This window comes from Polypterus senegalus, chromosome 15 (assembly GCF_016835505.1).
Source record: "Polypterus senegalus isolate Bchr_013 chromosome 15, ASM1683550v1, whole genome shotgun sequence".
Taxonomy (NCBI): Eukaryota; Metazoa; Chordata; class Cladistia; order Polypteriformes; family Polypteridae; genus Polypterus; species Polypterus senegalus.
In genome coordinates, this window is record NC_053168.1 from 104,815,932 (window position 1) to 104,834,989 (window position 19,058).

Genomic DNA, 19,058 nt, shown 5'->3' on the forward strand with positions numbered 1-19,058 from the left:
TAGGCCTCTTTGCAAAGATCTCTTTTCATTTTGACATTACAAAGTCTTTTCTGTTAATTGCTGTCAAAAAAGACAAATCTACTGTGATTCAATGTTCTATAATAATAAAATGTCAAACTCCCAAGGGGTGAATACTTTTTGTAGGTATTGTCAAAACAGACAAGATGCCCCAATTTAAAGTCAAGTCAAGTCAACTTTATTTATATAGCACATTTAACACAACTACAAGTTGATCAATGTGCTTTATAACAAAAAAAAAAATTACACCCTATTTATTTTTTTTGCAGCAGCATAGCTGCATTTCATTTTGCTTCAGGTCTTATCTATGGCAGCACAATGGAGAAAATTTGGGGAGTAAAATAAAATTCAGCAGGAATTCTGCATGTGCATGGCAGAGCCAACCTGATGCAAAGTGAGTGTGGGTGTGTGAGAAGAGGTGGGAGCCCCATCATCTGTCTGGCTGTGATAGACTTAGCCAATGATATTTGGTTATTTCAGTGCTAATATCATAAGGTGCCAGTGGTGTCACATACTGCTCTTCTGTCACTAGCACTTTTCTGCCCCAGGGGGAGACAAATAGCAAGTGCAGAAAACATCTGAGGCTGACTGAAATTTCAGCAAACATCTCATCGATATGTTTCAAATTATGTTTTATATATTGAACATATTAGGCACGTGTGTGCTATTCACATGACCTAATAATCGACACCCATGTTCCTGAAGTTCAAATCTAAAAAAACACAGAAAATGCATGTTACTGCAAATCTGCATTCAGGGGTCTTTCAGGTCCTCTAGCATATTGCTCCTGACTGACAAAAACAAACCTGTGCATTGGGGGTTAAAAAAACACTGGAACAGCTAGAGCTCATCTTCAGCCCTTTGATGCCATCTGGTGGTACCTTTATAAATTACAGAGAGTTGATCCTCATTCTATAGGCGAGTCAGGAAGTAAGAAAACAGTGAAGCACTGTCATCATAAAAGAGTTGGAAGAAGGGAGCCATCCATAAAAATCTACTTCCTGGACCTCATGAAGCAGGGTAGACCGACCGCTCCTCACCAGTCTGTTTAGCACAACCAGGGATCGTACTGCACTCCAGTCTATAGAATGAGAGTCTACCTAAAGATGATCTATCAGTCCATCTGATCTCATCTTGCAACTTCATTAGGCAATAAGTTATACCAAAATATGCTAATGAAGAAATCATTTGTATGAAAGTAAACCACAAACAGATGCAAGAAGGGTGGAGGTTTCAGGTGGGAATATTATTATTATTATGAATGTAGGTTTATGCTTGTGGGTGCCCTATTATAGACTGGCACTCTGTACAGGGTTGTCATTTTTATTGTGTGGTGGATGGTTGGCATCTCATCCCGGCCAGGGTGTCCCTGTAATGGAAGGATGGAGGAAGGCAGCTTTGTCAGGATACTGCCTCCTCCAAAACACTAGATGGCAGCTTCCCTGGGATCTGGCGGATCCCTCAGGGCATCCTTGGTCTTGGAGTTCAGTTGCACAGCCCTGTTGGGTGCTATGGGTGCCGCCAGGGGGAGCTGTAAAGGAACAGAAGGACTCATGCCATATTTATAGCCTGGAAGTACTCCCAGGTCACAAGGACGGGAGTCTCGAAGTATTTCTGGGCTGAAGAAAAATCCAATTCTCCATTTGCCCCGGAAGTGCTAACAAGTCACTTAGTGAAAGAACAGAACCAGTTCCGGGTCAAGCAATATATAAAGGATTGTTGGAGACCCAGCAAGTGAGTTGGAGTTGGAAGTAGGACAGAGTTTGCTGGGAGGAGTGGAGGAGAAATTATTGTGATTATTATTAATATTATTGTTATTGAATTGCCTGTGTATGGTGGTGGAGGTGCTTGGAGGCACTGAAAACAGGAAGAAAATAATTCAAAACCTTCTTGGTGATTTTACCCTGTGTTCAGTGTGTCTGTCTGTAGGGTTGAAAGGGGTGACAGCAACTCCTAGTATCTTACAATTGCTATAAAGGTAATCTTTTTCATTTTTTTTTCAGAAAATAATTTTTTTTATTTATTTCTTTATTTATCATTTTTTACTTTGTTAAGAAGATGCACTATATTATTGGACTATTTGTAATGTGAAGCCTGTCTCGCAATACATATTGTTTTTGGTTTAAGTGAATAATCTTGCGGGGCAGCACGGTGGCGCAGTGGTTAGCGCTGCTGCCTCAGAGTTAGAAGACCCGGGTTCGCTTCCCGGGTCCTCCCTTCGTGGAGTTTGCATGTTCTCCCCGTGTCTGCGTGGGTTTGCTCCGGTTTCCTCCCGCAGTCCAAAGACATGCACGTTAGGTGCATTGGCGATTCTAAATTGTCCCTAGTGCGTGTGTATGCGCGCCCTGTCCAGGGTTTGTTTCCTGCCTTGCGCCCTATGTTGGCTGGGATTGTCCTAGTAAGGACATATGAGGGGGTGGAAAAAATATTCCTCAGACAGCATTATTCAGTGTGTTGGCCCTGATGTAAACTATATGTCACACAATGTGACTGATCTCACTACAGTAACTGGGGCCATGAAGGTGCATGTTGGAAGGACTCTCCACAGAATTTAACTCCGTCAACTTTTTGTGTAATGGTGCCATCTAGTGGTAGTTAAGAAAATAAGAATGTTTTTTAAAAAACTGGACACCCTTCTGTCCTACACTTACCCGTCTTGTCCCATTATCTCATTTGGCCGTCTCACTCACACACTGGCCAGTTAGAGCCATAGTCCCACTAGCCTTCTTTGTGTGAAATATGTGCTTTCAGGTTTCTATCTTGTCCTTTCTCTCACTTGTATCTTCAAGTATGGATTTCATTATTTAGCTAAAAGAAATCTGATGAATTTCACTTATTAAAGTTATCATTTTTGCCAGAGATGCTGGAATGAGACGTTACTGGCTGCATGTCAAAAGTAGCTTATTGGTGGGGTGAAGGAAGGTAAAGCTTTGCCTTCTCATTACAATTAAGCCAAGTGTCCGCCAGCAGATGTGTAATTTGATAGATCAACAGAGCTGCATTTCTCCAGTCTTTTCATGCCTTTTCAAAAAATGGTAATATTTTATTCTTAATTATAAATTATGTGGCATTGAGTTTTGCACAATAATGCTCAATGTTACGGATGCATCTCCTAATAATTACATGCCTCACTCAAAGATGGCCTAAAGTGACCCACATCTGCTACACACAAGGTGCAGAGAAGTCTGCCAGGCAGAGCCTGTAGGGCTGGAGCCACTTTTGAAATAATTCATTCAAGAATTAGACAAGGAAGTTGGCCAGGAAAAGCGCTCTTACGCTAAAGATTTCATTTAAAAGCAAAAACACAACTTCCGTGTATCTTTATCTGCACTTGAACCCTTGATCTGCCAATCAACAAGTTCTGACAATCCAACTCAGAAATAACAAATACATTAGCATCAATAATCAAACAGCAGGATTGCATTTTAAAAAGAAAACTTTCATATTAAGGTCATATCGGGCACACCGAGGTGCCTGCTGGCAAAGAGAGTTGATATCATTCCATTCTTATATTCCATTTTAGAAGCAGGTGGCACAGCAATTAGTGCTGCTTCTTCACTGATTCAGCACCCTTGGTTGAAATCCTGTGTCATTATCTTTGTGGAGTTTGTAGGCTCTCCCTATTACTTTTACTCTGTTACTGTAGAGGTATTCTAGTTTTTTCTTCCAAAGATGTGCATGTTAAGTAACTAAATTAGCCCATGTATGAATGTATGTTTAAGCTTGTAGGTGCTCTGTTCTAGACTGGCACTATGTCCAAGGTTGTTTCCCTCCTCATACCCAGTGCTGCTCTAACAGGCTGTACCACCCCAACGCTCTAGATTGGCTTAAGTGGGTTTCAGAATGTATTTGTGTTGATTCAGTTTATTTAAATACTAGACATTAAGCCCGTTACAATAACGGGCGCTACAACAGTAGTGCATAAACATTAGTAGGAACAGTCTGTATTAAATGGCAAGGACCTCAAAGTCATTCTGTTTGTTGTCTTAATTTTTTTTTTTTTTTGTCAAAAATATTTTTGCAAGAAACCTAAAGTAAAATAATAATAAAAATAAAATAGAAACATATATGACAACACAGTAAGTACAATTAATATTGTCTTAGTGTAAAACTTTGTAACAATCTGTAAGACACAATATCTGAAGAAGATATTTAGGTACAATTTTCTATTTTTTTACCTCATGAAAGTTTTCTGTACAATTTCATTATAGACAACATTTCTTGTAAATATTCTGTCTGATTTATGGCAACAGTTTGCCTTGTTCAGGACCATCTACAACCTTGACAACAACATCTGAAAAACTTCTAACTCTTGATAAGGCAACATATAACTGACCGTGGCTGAATACTGGTTCTGGCAAGTAAATGACAACTATTTGTAAGGTTTGCTGTTCTGAGTCTTTCTCTTTTAGCATTTTTCTGACGGTCATTTTCTTTTTCTTCAATCGATCTATTTGCTTGTATTTTTCTTTGTCTTTCAGCCTTTCTTTTGTTGACGTTTACTTGTTGAGCTGACCGTTCTTCCAGGAGATGTTGCTTATATAGGATTTGATTGTCCGGGTCTTTTGTCCTACTTGACGTGTCCTTTTTTTTGGGTGGCATGTTGTTAGTAGATACGTCCGTAATATTTTCTCTTACAGTAATGCTGGCTTGTGTGTCTGTAATATGCATCACTGTATTGTGTGTCTTTAATTTTCTCTCGCAGTAATACTGGTTTGTATTTCCGTAAAATGCCTGCAATTTTCTCTGACAGTAATACTGGCTTTGTTGTCCGTAATATGACTTTAATTTTCTGTCACAACATTGGGCAATCAGCAGAGTGTCCCCAGCAACTGATGTAATGTGTGGCGTGTAGCTGATAATTGTGCCCGTGGCGTCTCCCCAGCAAGTACTGTTTAGTTCCTCAGCAAGTATTTTAATTTGTACTGGCATGCAGCTGATTATTTTATGTGTGGCGTCTCCGCAACAATGGATTTTATGTGCGCGGCCGCGACTACCCAATCAGCACTCTCCCCAGCAATGTAGTCCATTATTTCTTATCATGTGCGGCCGTGGCAAAGCCATTCAATGTGTGCCCAGCTTCCAGTATGTGTGCTTTATTTACTTATCATGTGCGGCAGCAGCTAGGCCATTCACTGTGTGCCCGGCTTCCAGTGTGTGTGCGTCCACAGTGCCACGCGCATGAGCGGGGCACGTTGCAATGCAATGCACGCCACGGCCCGCACGTGCGCACTTCACCAAAAGACACACACGCATGGACACCTGGACGCACACAGGGGTTTTATTAAAGAGGATGGGATCAAGAGAGCCAAATCCTCTCTTAGCAGCATTGGGCAAAAGGCCAGAATCGACATCAGAGATGTCAAACAAATGCTATGAAAACACATACTCACTTGTACCAGGGCAGTTTACATTATTTTAGTGCATCATTTGCAATTGCCTGATGCAATGGCCATGTTTAGTTCCAGACTTGCAACTGTTGTGGAGAAAGGACTCACTCTCCTTTCGAAGTAAACACTCGGAGTCACAAGACGGACAAGCAGAATGGACTTTATTTCAAAGATGTGCAACAGCCATCTTAATTTATGAAGTTAGCCCTCTTTGCATGGCAAATCTTACATTCATTACAAATCTTATCAGTACCTCTTTGTACTTGAATGTCACTATCTGCCTCCAAAAACGCAAATCCTTAATTTCCACAAATACCACAAATATTCTCTCATGCTTTATCAGAAATAATTGCTTTTCTTCCCCATTACTTTGCCACCATTATTCTCAAAACCAAAACGCAGTTGCCACCCATCCCTAGGAGTGACCTTCCCTCTATGTTCCACTAAATCACTTCTCACATTCCTGACCTAGGACTGGCAGATAAGGGTGACTTCTACATGCATTAAGAAAAGTAAGAAATATAGACATGAGCCAATAATGATTTAACTCTTTCATAACCTAAGGATAGCTAATACAATACATTCCATTTCCATTCTTATGCAAATGAAGCTTAATAGGTGACATGATTTAAAAATTCTTTTAACTTTATGTTTATTTTTATTTTAAAATATAATGTTTAAAATTATGAAGGGAATTAGTATGTAGATTGAGACTGTTATATTAAAATGAGTTCATCAAGAACAAGGAGACACATCTGGAAACTTGTTAAGCGTAAATTTCACACAAACATTAGGAAGCTTTTATTTACTCAGAGAACCAAAGACACTTGGAGTAAGCTACCAAGTAATGTGGTAGATAGTAGAACTTTAGGGACTTTCAAAACTTGACTTGATGTTATTTTAGAAGAATTAAGGGGATAGAACTGGATGAATGCCTGTTCTCGTCTAGACTGTTATAAGGTTCTAATGTTCTAATTTTAATGTGGATGGAGATTACATTAATGTTTTAAAGAGACTCTGGATCTCTGCAATCTTAATTTGGATTAAGACAATTAAATAATGGATTAATTATTCTTAACTGAAAGATATTTATGATTTACAAGTTCATCCTCTGTCTCAAGTCAAGGAAACAGTGAGTAAGAACATGTCTAGTCATGCTAATGTTGCATTAAGCAAATTGGTAATGATGTGGGACATGGTGGTAAAATGGGTTGCTGCACATCTTGAATTCACAGTAACAATCTACAGTCCTTCCCTGACAATATGTGGATGCCCCAAGGAAAGCTGAGAAATTCAATCCATAGAACATGTCCTGGGTCTGCTCATGGACCTTCAGTGGAAGATCAATGTATAGTATGTCTTCTGCATGAAGCATCCATGAATATTCTAACTACATCTTCAAAGCACCTCTCTGGAATGCTCAACACCCTGTCATGAAAAATTAGGACAGCAACCCTGTAAAGGAGTCACTTTGAATTGGTTCTCATCTAGAACTGCACCCTACAAACAGCTTAGTATAGATGATGATAGGGAAATACAATACCTGGCAAGCTGACAGTTTCATCCAAGGACTTCACCAACACCAATTTCACAGTTGCTTCTACCCACAGTTATTGCCTCCATGGTACAAAATAGCCTGCAGCTGTTAAGCCAACACACTTAAAATGTTGAACATTTTCTGCAGGAATATAGCCCAAAATGCACTAGGTTAATTGAGTTTGGAGTGGGGAGCTGAAATAGTGGCAAGGGCTCAATTTGATGGGAAGAACAGTAGTAGGAAAAACATGTTTTTTATGGTTATTTAGTGGGAAAGGGCAGTCCTTCGCTTATTTAAACAGACAAAATGTCCCAGTTTCCTCTTTCCCTTTGTGGAGTCCAAGATAGAAGCAAAGGGGAAATCCCTAATGAAACAGATGAGGGACTCCAGAGAACTCAAAGTGAGTTCTGTTCTCTTATAAGTGGAAGATCAAAAGAAAGAATGAAAAGAAAGTGGCAGTGTAGTCCTTCCCATGACTTCTAAATTAAACTGCAAAGCCCCGCCGCTTTATGAGTCACCAGAAGATGAGTTGAATAGACAGGTTAGTTTATTTCTGGATGGATATATATTAAAAGAACTCTGGTATACATTAGGCACAACAACCCTGATAAATGGTGAAGCCTTCTACATGAAGAAGAAGAAGAAGAAGAAGAAGAAAAAACCTGTTGTGTTTAAGAGTCCCTAAGAAAACATCTTTTAATGGACTATATATGGAAGTCGGACTGGGTGGATAAGAGTGTCAGGAGTAATTTGTGAGAGACGGGTATCAGCAAGAGTGAAAGGGAAGGTCTACAGGACAGTAGTGAGACCAGCTATGTTATATGGGTTGGAGACGGTGGCACTGACCAGAAAAAGGGAGACAGAGCTGGAGGTAGCAGAGTTAAAGATGTTAAGATTTGCATTGGATGTGATGAGTATGGATAGGATTAGAAATGAGTACATAAGAGGGTTGGCTCAAGTTGAATGGTTGGGAGACAAAGTCAGAGAGGCGAGATTGCATTGGTTTGGACATATGCAGAGAAGAGATGCTGAGTATATTGGGAGAAGGATGCAAAGGATAGACCTGCCAGGTAAGAGGACAAGAGTGAAGGTTTATGGATGTGGTGAGAGATGACATTCAGGTAATGGGTGTAACAGAACAAGATGTAGGGGACAGGAAGATATGGAAGAAGATGATCTGCTGTGGCAAACCCCTAATGGGAGTAGCCAAAAGAAGGAGAAAAATATATGGAAGTCTAAAGAAATGGAGAGTCTGTAAACTACAGCTAAATAATTGTCTTTTCCCTTCTATTGGTATCTGTTCTTACATGTGATTTAATAAAAGTCATCCTGAATTGCAGGGATGAGGAAGCACAGCTAAGGGTTTCTGTGCTGGTTGCCTGAGAGCACCCTTCACTAATCACTAGGTATATTTAAATTAGCGTTAGTAAAGGACAAATACCAAAGGAAAAATTAAGTTATGTTAATGCTGAAAAAAATCCAAAAAAGATAGTTAGACTCAATATTTGTTATAGTCTTTGTCAAATGTGCCACTGATATACTGTATTTATACATATATAAAGTCAAATGTTCTGCTTCACTGTGAAATTCAGTAAAGGAATGGCTTTACAAAACATTCAAATTCAGTATGCAAATATTGATTGTGTTGGGCAGTCACATGACGAAAGTAAAACCCTACAAAGTTATTTTTTGCTTTTTAAATTTTACACACAAAGGAGTACAGCAACAAAAGTACAAACCATACTGATCGGCATCTCACTTTCATTAACTGTAAATTTACAATTAAGTAAACAAAGCATAGGTATCATTGCGCAAAAGTGTATTGAAATTAGTTTACCAAATGTATCTGTTGATTTAGCCTTAAAAAAAGGCTTTTTTTTAATCTATCTGTTTGTTGTCATCGTCTTTATTATTTTCCAAACCTCCAATTTTCTTTAACACAGCCTCACTCAGTGCCCGATCTGCGCCCCGCCCGTGATTTGGTGTCTCCGCCTCTGCCGCTCTGACATTAGTGCATTCTATGGTGACTCTTATAGAAGATGGACGACGCTGCAACTAGAGTAGACTCACCCAACATGGCCAGCCCATTGTGTCCACGCTAATTTCCGTTTTTTTTTTCCCCCTTCTAACACCGCCCAGTCTGACTGCGCGAACATGGAGGCAATGGTGATGTTGGATGGGCTAGAAGAACGATTGGAGAGGCTTGAGAAGCGACTCGATGTGGATAAAAATGTCCATACAGGCAAACCGGTGAAGGTAAGCGAGTGATTATTCGGTTATATTGTATCGTGTCTGCAAAATTAGGCGACATAATTCTGAACGTCCACTTTACTTCCCCTCGACTGAAATGTTATTACTTCTCGTAACGCATGCGTATATGCACGAATGCGAGAGGTATTCTACCTGCATCCTACAACATTACTGTGCTGTTTCTGCTGTAATATCGCGAACATGAAATCATGTCATGGCAAAAGCGCGTAGTTATTGACACAGTGAAAAACAGGTTAGCTTCTGTGTACGGGCCATAGGTCTGGTATGCATTCCTGCTTATGTGGTGCATGTCAACTAATAAAGCGATTGTAAATACGAGGAAGAAAGCCGAACTAGAAACAAAAAATCTACTGTCGCATTACTCGGAGAAACCGAGTTAGGACTTATTTCAGTATAACGCGTTTCGTAACAAACACACACTCAGAAGAAAGTGTATAGCGTCTGGAGCGTTTGTAGGACTGAACTGGGAGCCACTTTACCAATGAGAAGTTTGTGACCCCATTAGTCCTGACCGGCCCAGGGACAAACATGACTAAAGCAGTTTGAATGGTAGAAATGTTTGTTCTACTTGAATGACTGTTATTAAACAGGTCTTGTTGAACCCCATGGATGAAGAAAAGATTTTAATTGGTTAAGTGTTTGGAATTGTTATATGCATTTGCTCATTCACACACCTTCCTTAAGTCTCGCCTGTTTGTCATTCACAACACCATATCCTGTTGAATGAGCCCAAGACAATAGAAGAGGTATTGTGATCTTCCTGTTTCATACAGCAGGTGATCTGTTGTGGAGTGCTCTATTCCCTTCTCCCCCAGAGTATGCAACAAGCATAACAAATCATAGTATTCATCAATGCCCAACCACACACTAATGAATAGTATATGTAAACTTGTTTTTAAAATAGAAAATAGCAGTTGTGGTTTACAATGAAAAAACAATGTGAATGTAGCGAGGGTATCCTCTTTGTTCCCAAGCTTAACCCTAAAATTATTTAACCACATCAGACTCGTGTAATGCAGTAGGACTTTAGCCAGGTCAGAACATTATTTTAATTGCATTGTCATTGTATATGTCAGTGTGCCATGTAATGGACTGGCACATGTCGGAATTGGCTCCAGTTTCCAGTCCTTTTAGTTGGACCAAGTGGGTTTGGAAGATGAATGGATGGATGAATGAGGCCACTAGCAGCCAAGGTTAACCAAAAATATTTAAAAAGTGTACTAAACTGCATACTGGCTTGGACTGGTATTTTTTTACATCGTATTAAAGTGGGCATTTACTATTTATTAAAATTGTATTCATTTTGTTTTCTTGTATTGACTAATATGCCTGTGGGGTTGTAAAAGTAAAATAAATTTGGAGGCCATAATTCTGCTTCTTTGGACATTTGCTCTCTCTGTCTCTCTCTTGACAGTGTGTTGATGCATTGGTTAGAATTCAGACATCCCTTAGCGCTATGGCCAACAAGCGGGAGCGAGTCAAAACCCTCCACAAGAAAAGTAAGTGCTTTTGGCGTTTGTCTATTTGCTTTATTGGCTTCTAGCTGCTGTCTTTTTTTTTTTTCAGGAGTGAGAAGTTTTCCATGCATACTTTAGTTTAACTGGATGTGTTTTTCTTACTAATTGTTTTTTAGTTGATGACCTGATGAAGTACTTGGACCCTCAGTTTACTGAGCGAATTACCGTGCCTGATGCAGTGAGACTTGAGTGTGTGATTGCAGGTGGGTCATAGCTGAACTCTGCAACTGTTTTCTTTTTTTGTGTGCCTGAATTTTAGTATGAGAATTGTGTTGATGACTCCTTTTCGACATATCTTAAAATATCATTAGTTTCAGTTTAAAGATGTCCCTAGATAGGCAGCTGTTTCATGTATTGCTGTATTTATATCAATTGTTAGAAATTATATAAATTGTCATATCTCTAGAATTCAAATTATTGTCTTTCAGTGCAACAAAAAGTATTTGTTGTTAGTCCTGTTGATACAGAAATATATAAAAAAAAAAATGCTGTGACAATAGAGTACATGGTATCATGACATAGTGCTGCAGACATGGGTTAGTAAGCAAAGTAATGGCAATGCAATCATTTCAATATAAACGTATGGAATATGCCCTACATAACAAATAACCTCCATGCCATACAAGTGCCTGGACTGCAGATTGGTCAAGTTTAAGTTTGTCACATGTATGGTAACATTGAATTAGTAGTGCTGATGTCCCCATAATGGTGCCCTGGTGACTGTGTGTGAGTTAATAGTTTAAATGCCCAAAAGTCTGAGTCTGCACTTGCATGATTATGGTGAGGCCAGCATTTTTTTTTCTTCTGTAGTACATGTGTTTTGATACAAAATTAGTGCAAAGCAAGTAGTTTTGAAATCTGTATGGCGACGATTGTAAAACCAAAAGGTGAAATGCTCAAAAAAATGTTACATTGCAGCTTGTATCTTAGATACTGTATTATCGAGAATAAGTAAAAAAAAAGTTGGTATTTGCCAGTTCACAAATTGATCTGCCTATGATGCACCATTTTTCTGGAATTTACTACAGCTTTCAGTGCATGTTTCTTGTGTGTCAGTTGTTTCCTGTCTGGTGCATCTGTTACTTTTTTTTGTTTATTCCAGTTTAGTTAGGCAGTTGCTAGGCCAGTTTCTTTCTGCACTATGTCCATATAGATTATGCAAGAAGACATCTTTCCATGTATTGAAGGGATAATAGTAAATAGCTAACATTTTTGGAGTTGGAGGATGAATCTCCAACAAAGAAAAAATTATACTGAACTTTACAGTGAGTTGAGAATGTGTATTTATTATCTCCATCTTTATATGCTATACTACTGCTATCTGTCGAGGACAGTTTGAGTTATAATAATTGTATCTTAAGTTAGATTTAAGATTCTTGTTTGAACGTTTCTTTTCCACATACAAATACACTTGCTTTTCAGAATGGGGAAAAGTATAGAGCAAAGTGAAGGGGGGCTTACTGAATAGAATTGGTACTGTGGATGAGGTAGTGAACTTTTTTGTCAGTTAGTGTATTTTGTTTAATTAAATACAGCCACAAGCAAACAAATATTACTATTGGAAATGAATTAAATTAAAAACATTAAAGAAAAAAATTAGATTTAATGTTAAGTTAAAAAAAGGTAAGTGTGACTATAAAACTTCATTTTCTGCGATTTTTCTTAAAATTTTATTTTTTGCACTTGCAGAGGAGGAGTTCATTATGTCACAGGCCAGCCTTCTGGAGCATATGAGTAGCCTTGTACCTCTGCTGGACAGCACTTATATAAAAGGTAAGGTGGTCATGAGAACACTTTATGCACAATAGAACAGAATGTACTAAAATGTATGAGTTATCAATATCAATGAGTTAGCAAATCTTAGCAAGCTGAGGAGGAAATGTTGGAGTCTTTCTGTGGTGCTTTGTTTCTCTCCAAAATAATAATAAGAAACACAATCCTGATTAACATGGTGACTCACTGTAAATATTATGAAATGTTTACCTGAAGTGTAAAACTAAAAATACCCATCTGTTACTTACAAAAGTCTGTTGGTAAAAGCTGTACAATTAAGTAAGAGTATTTGCCTTTGGTTAGTAGATTATCAAGATTCAATGTTCATCTTTATACTCCACAGTGGTCCCTGAACATGCAACCAAACTGCAGTCCCTATCTCAAATTCACATCCAACAGCAGGTACGCAATATGACTCCTTTATCAGTACTCACTTTTGCAGATTAGGAGAGAAGAATTTGAGGACTTACTGTTTACATGCTAGACCCTAGCAGCTGATCTGAAGTGAACAGATCTCCCTGTCATCACGCCTAATGCCGTTTTGCTTTCTTACAGGATCAGTGTGAGACTCTCACAGATGGCACAAAGAAGCTCTTTGAAGACTACAACAAAATGGTATCCTTTTAATTTGCAACATAGAAATCTGAAAAAAGCTGCTTGTGTCCTGTCTGTAAGGGCCATGGTCTAAAGTTTCATAGTGCTCTTAAGACAATACAAACTTTAGTTTGTACTTAATTCATTTAGTCTTTCTTTTATTATGTGGCCCATATGGCAATTTGCTTTTCACTGTTAGAAGACCAATACGAATTAATCCTTGGCAATCCATAGACTTCAGAAAGTTTACAAACCAGTTAAATATGCAGTCACTTAATTGTACACAGAAATTGAGCAAATTGAGAAAAGATTCAAAGTGAAATGGGGTTACCAAGCAAAATAGTCTTTTCATTTCTGATTTTTCATGATGTTACTCACCTCTGCTCCATCTGTTGTAGGAATCTATTTATTTCCATGGCATTGAGCCATTATGAATTTCGTGCTTAAGAACACCATATTTTAAAATGTTTGGATTGGAAATTATGAATTTAGCTGCACTGTATTCAAGCTAAAAAATATTTTCTAAAAACTGATTACAGAACAGTGGCTAATGGTGCTGCATCATAGTTGCAAAGTCTTTGTTTTTTTGCATGTTCTCTTTCTGTATTTGTAGGGCTTTTTGTGTATTCTTCAGTACTTTTCCAGACCCCATAGATATTCAAGTTTAAGTTAATTGGATTTTCTGAATTTGGGTTGCTTCCTACCATTTATGTGATGCCATTAGTAAAACCTTGTCCATATCAAACAAGTATGATTTATTCACTTTAAATGTAAAAGTCTTGTGGCAATCATAATTCTTAATTTATTGTTGTAAACAATTGTTTAAAACAATCAGTTCTCTTTTCACAAACAGGCATTCATATTGCTATGTTCACATTGTGTAAAATGTTTTCAATTGCAATAAACTTTAACTGCTCCCACTGTTGTTTTTAAAGAACAAAATGACTTCTTAATGGTTTTAGCATGCCAACTGCTAAAACAATTGATCACCTGCCTCAGAGTGTTTGACTTTGAAGCTTTGTATAAAAAGTATTGTATAAAAATTATATCTCAGTAACAGGTTGAATAGAGAAAGGAAAGGGGTCTTGCAGAAGTAGGAGTATTAATACAGTGTAAATAGACACATAGCATATTGCTGATACCAAAAAATGAGTAATTCACAAGTTGTCATGAAATGTACATCACCCACTCGCACAGTTCACTATTTTTATAAATTGACAATTCACCTTAGTACCCAGTAGTGTTTACAGTTGCAACATACTGGCACACCTACCAGGAGTACATTGTTTACATTTGTTTGTGGAACTGTTCTGCAGTTTGAGTGTGATGATACACTGTCATTTAAAAACATGCCGTGCCTCTGAGCTTCATATTTAGGATGTCGATATTCGATACACTATTGATGGGTACCAATATTGATCATTGCACAATAAGGTAGCAGACCTGATATCACATTCATCTTTATGGTTAAATCAGTGGATTAAAGTGCACGCCAGTGCACTATAAATAAACTATTCATTTGGCCCTAGGCACTGTTAGGAAATGAAATTCATTGATAAATGTATACTTTCCTGACAGGATTTTCTATCATTACAAAAACTAATGTTCACCAGTTTATCTACTATTACATTGGGTGTAGTGCACATCTGGCATTATAACAGTTCATTGAATGTAAAGTATTATTAATAAACACCTATAGAATTCATGTTAAAACATGGTGTATGGACAAAACTAGAAATGTGCGTATGCACAAAAAAATTGAGATGCATAAAACTGTGCTTAAGCAAAGTTCTATACAATTTTTTTCTTTAAGTCCCACTCATCATAATTTTAACGCATATGCATGTGCCTAAAGCCCCTCTCCAACTTCTCCCAGAATTTCACCTATTGGAATATGCAAATCAATATAAATAGCCCCTTCCGTTCAGTTCATTGTTAAAAGACAATGACAAAAGTACATAGGGAGGGGAAAAAAAAGAATTTCAGCAACTGCAAAATGTAGGTCCTGCTCAGTGAAATTGAGGCAAGGAAAAATGTAGTATTTGGTGGCTTAAGCAGTGGTATAGGTAACAAAAGGAAACTGATAGAGTGGCACAGTGTGGCGAAGTCACTCAAAAGTTCAGGTTCAGAAAGCCACACAGAGCCCAAAATAAAAAAGGTGAGGTCAGACATCAAAGTTGCTGTGAAAAGACAAGTCGCAGCCCAGCATCTGAGTGTCATATGGAAGCGTATTAGGGCCACAGAGAAGAAAAAAAATAGGGACACCGTTAAGAAAATAAAGGTCTATGTTGAGACTAAAGCTGAAATGTCGATAATAATCTTGAAATTTCAACTTTATTCTTGTAGTTTGTTTTGTCATTAATGCAAGATGTTGTAAACTTCATCTTAAAATCAATGTTTAATTTACTAGAGTTTCTTAAACCCCATCATATCTTAAATTGCACGTTAAATGCTTTGTATTCTAATTATTCCCCGACCCAGTCATTAATTGCTACATGTTTCTTAGACAGGCTTTCTCTTATGCCTACAGGAGTGCACAGACAGTGATTGTCATACAGAATAAATTGCATTCATGATATTACAGCTGTCTGAACGTTTTAGAATACTAAGATGTATATGTGATATAATTTTCATGAAGAAATGCATTTACGCCTGTATTAAACAAATGGGGTCACTGTGGTGAAGCGGTAGCACTGCAGCATTGCATTAAGAGAGTCCCCCACCTGGAGTTTGTATATTTTTGTGGCTGCTTTCCTCCATGTGCTTTGGTTTTCTTTTAAAGGCATGCAGGTTAGGGGATTTGATGATGCTAAATTGATGCTGCTACTGTATGCATTTGCTCTTGTTCGCTCTGTGATGAGCTGGCGCCCCATCCAGGGATTGTTCCTGCCTTGCACACAATGCTTGCTAGATGGAATAAACGTGTCTAAAAAAGATTTCTCAATGTTTCTTAAAATTTCTGAAAACTTGGTGTTCTAAGTTTATAGCAAATTTTACTATCACAAAGATGTTTACTGTGTGGTGATTGGTTATGTGGGGAAAGAAAACAGGAATAGGAACTAAGGTTTGGTATATTTGATAGAGACAGCACGGATGCAGTAAAGAAAGCCTGCTTAATTGTGCAGCCCTATCTAGATGTGTAGTTTTTTTCATACAAATGTTTGCACATGGAAATGGGTTTTAATTAAATATCACCTCATTACATGTTTTGTAGTGTTTTTGTTGTTATTTTGTAACCCACTTAAGCCAGACCAAGGTTATGGGTTTGGGGGTGAGGTTTACAGCTGGAGCCTATCCCACCTATCATAGGGCGCATGACAGGAACAAAGCTGAACAAGGTGCCAGTCCATTGCAGGGCAAAAAATACACTCTAGTCAATTTAGCTTTGCCAGTTCACCTAGCTTGCATGTCTTTGGACAGTGGGAGGAAACTTGCACAGAGAAAATGTAAACTTCACACAGGGAAGGGCCTAGGATGTAAATCCTTACTGCAAGGCAGCCGTGTGCCACCCCTGTTTTGGGATATTTTTCTGTGATTAAATTCCATTATATAAAGGATGGTAACATAGTGGTCATCATTTACTTTCTCAATGAAACTGAGATCATGTTGTAATTCCAAATGTAATTGAACTCTGTATGGAGTTTGCATATTCTCATTGTCTTCACTTGAATTTTCTCCACTCTAGTTTCTTCCCACATCCTGACCACAAGCTTTTTAGATTAATGGCTATCTTTAAACTGGCCATGTATAATTTAATGAACTATTAAAGCTTAGTTTGTGTATGAAATACACTGCTGTTAGAATGAGTTCCAGCACTCTTAATCTTATAATGGAAAATGTGAAATCAGAAATATAAGAAAGGAAATTTCTTCATAAATAATGCTGCATTGGTTTTCATCTAATTTGAAATTTTAGTTTGATGGTATTAAAAACCTCAATTATGAGTCTAGCCTACTCCTGTAGTTACACACATGCTTAGCTGTGGAGTTTTAAGTTTTTTTCCAAGAATTGCTACTCTAAGTGAGAAAGAAGAATTAAACATCAAAAGCTCTGTATAGAAGGTCATACTAAACCTGTGTTTTACTTTTTTCAATCGGCCGTATTTATTTAAACTTCATAACCAGGTGACATTTTTTTTTATTATTATACAATAATTAATATTTATGTTCCTTAACACCAGTGTTAGATGTTTCTCTTGTCTAAACAATTTTCTCAATGGGATGAAACGCTGAGAAAGTTGGAGGCAACAGCAAAGCAGGACAAACATGCGACAGAATAAGACTCATTAAGAACATTTTGTCTGGAGGACTGTAGCTGTGTTTAATGTCCGTGATGGTGTCATCCCACCTATTAATTTCCTTTTTTTATTTGTGGAGGCATGTATCACACTCTAAAGAGCACACTATAAAGAAGATGAGTTCTTTACCTGCTGCAGCGGTCTGGTAGTGAGGTACTGTGGCAGGCCTCAGATCCACAGGAGAGTTCCCTCTCAAGCAAATTTGAAGAAAACTAATGGCAAATGTAGTACATCTAATTTATCTGTATTTATCAAGTATTGTTTTATGATGACATTAAATGAAAAAGCATGGAACTGATTTTTTTATTTCTTTTGTAGCCATGGCTCTTTAAATTCTTTGTCAAAACTTTTAGTATGATTTGTTTATGTGAAGAATGTTTTAACTCTTCATAGTTATAGGTCTGGTGGAGAATGGATTAAATAATACCTTACCACTTCAGAATCTGTCATTTGGCCTCTGGAATAATCCTCTGAGGTTTCTGCGATTTTCAGTAAAATTAGTCTGAAGGCCTACCTCTGAAAACATTGTCTCATCCTTACTCTACGACACCAATGTGCAATGCATTTCCCTGTACTAGTACACTCATGTTAATTGTTTTATTTATGAAGTATTGGTCCCTATTAAGTACTGACAAATTTACATGGGCTATTCAATTAAATAAAGTATGTATGAATATACTGAATGAGCCCCTTTCAATATGCAATATTGTTGAAGGACTAGCGAAGGAGCAAAATATCCTTATATTTGTTTTTACAAAATATCATTATTTGGTTTTGGTAATTCAAAAACAAGAACATTATTCTGTCAACTTCCCCAGTGAAAACAAAACATACATATTTCAGCTTAAAAAACCTAAAGGAGCATATAAAACTACAACTCCAAACAGTGTATATTATGCTTTTCTTTTCATGTCGTTTGCCATGTGACAGCATATGTTCTAGACTGGATTCACATCTAGAAGTATTGCACATACGTATGTAAAATGGCATCACCAGTTGGACTACTTTGTTGTATTTGTATGAGCACCTGCATACATTAAGTTATTTTGCTGAAGTCACAAGTACACCAACAACCTTATTCTGTACATTAATTAACCAACCAAGTTTTCACTACTTGTATCAAAATACAGTGGTTAGTGTTACTTCTTCCCAGCTCCCAAGCATCCAGGTTTATTCTGTCCCATTCACTTTTTCTATGGAGTCTTCCTTGTGTCAGGTACTCTGGTATTATAGTTGATGCCAGAGTGTACCTGTTATGGACTGCTGGCCCATCCAGGATTAGTTCCTGATATGTTCGCTGCTGGCAGCGTATGTTGCTGATCTCTGAAACTGTGTAATGCATTATTAACTGGATATAGAAAATGGACCGTTGTCATTTGTACACTCACTTTTTCTTCATTTTAAACAAACTTCTATATTGCATTTCCATAATGAACTTCATTCCATGGCTTGTACAGTACAACTATAGGGTGGTCCAGATCTAATTATGCAATTCTCATTACGCTGTAACTTGTTAAGTTTATTACATAAAAAATCACCTAACAAATCCCGGACCATAGAGAAGTGTGCAAACTGACGACCTGAAGAATCATCTTTGCGTCGAACTGGAATTGTCCCTGCATAAATTAAAGTCATCCAGATGATCTGGATCTGCATAATTA

At 37.7% G+C, this 19,058-nt stretch overlaps 1 protein-coding gene across 1 annotated transcript; it reads left to right on the plus strand.

Annotated features, from left to right (window-relative positions):
* Positions 1-8,959: 8,959 nt before the first annotated feature.
* On the plus strand, positions 8,960-17,695 carry dctn3 (dynactin 3 (p22)). Its single transcript, XM_039736962.1, has 7 exons — positions 8,960-9,201; positions 10,631-10,715; positions 10,850-10,936; positions 12,423-12,506; positions 12,850-12,908; positions 13,062-13,121; positions 17,287-17,695. Exons 1-7 carry the CDS (start codon positions 9,100-9,102, stop codon positions 17,377-17,379), a joined length of 570 nt encoding a protein of 189 aa, XP_039592896.1. The 5' UTR covers positions 8,960-9,099; the 3' UTR covers positions 17,380-17,695.
* The last annotated feature ends 1,363 nt before the right edge of the window (positions 17,696-19,058 follow it).

Coding starts and splice junctions, on each gene's coding strand:
- dctn3 (XM_039736962.1), top strand. CDS start 9,100: ATGGAGGCAATGGTGATGTTGGATGGGCTAGAAGAACGATTGGAGAGG. Junction 10,937..12,422: donor ACTTGAGTGTGTGATTGCAG/GTGGGTCATAGC, acceptor TTGCACTTGCAG/AGGAGGAGTTCATTATGTCA. Junction 12,909..13,061: donor AAATTCACATCCAACAGCAG/GTACGCAATATG, acceptor GCTTTCTTACAG/GATCAGTGTGAGACTCTCAC.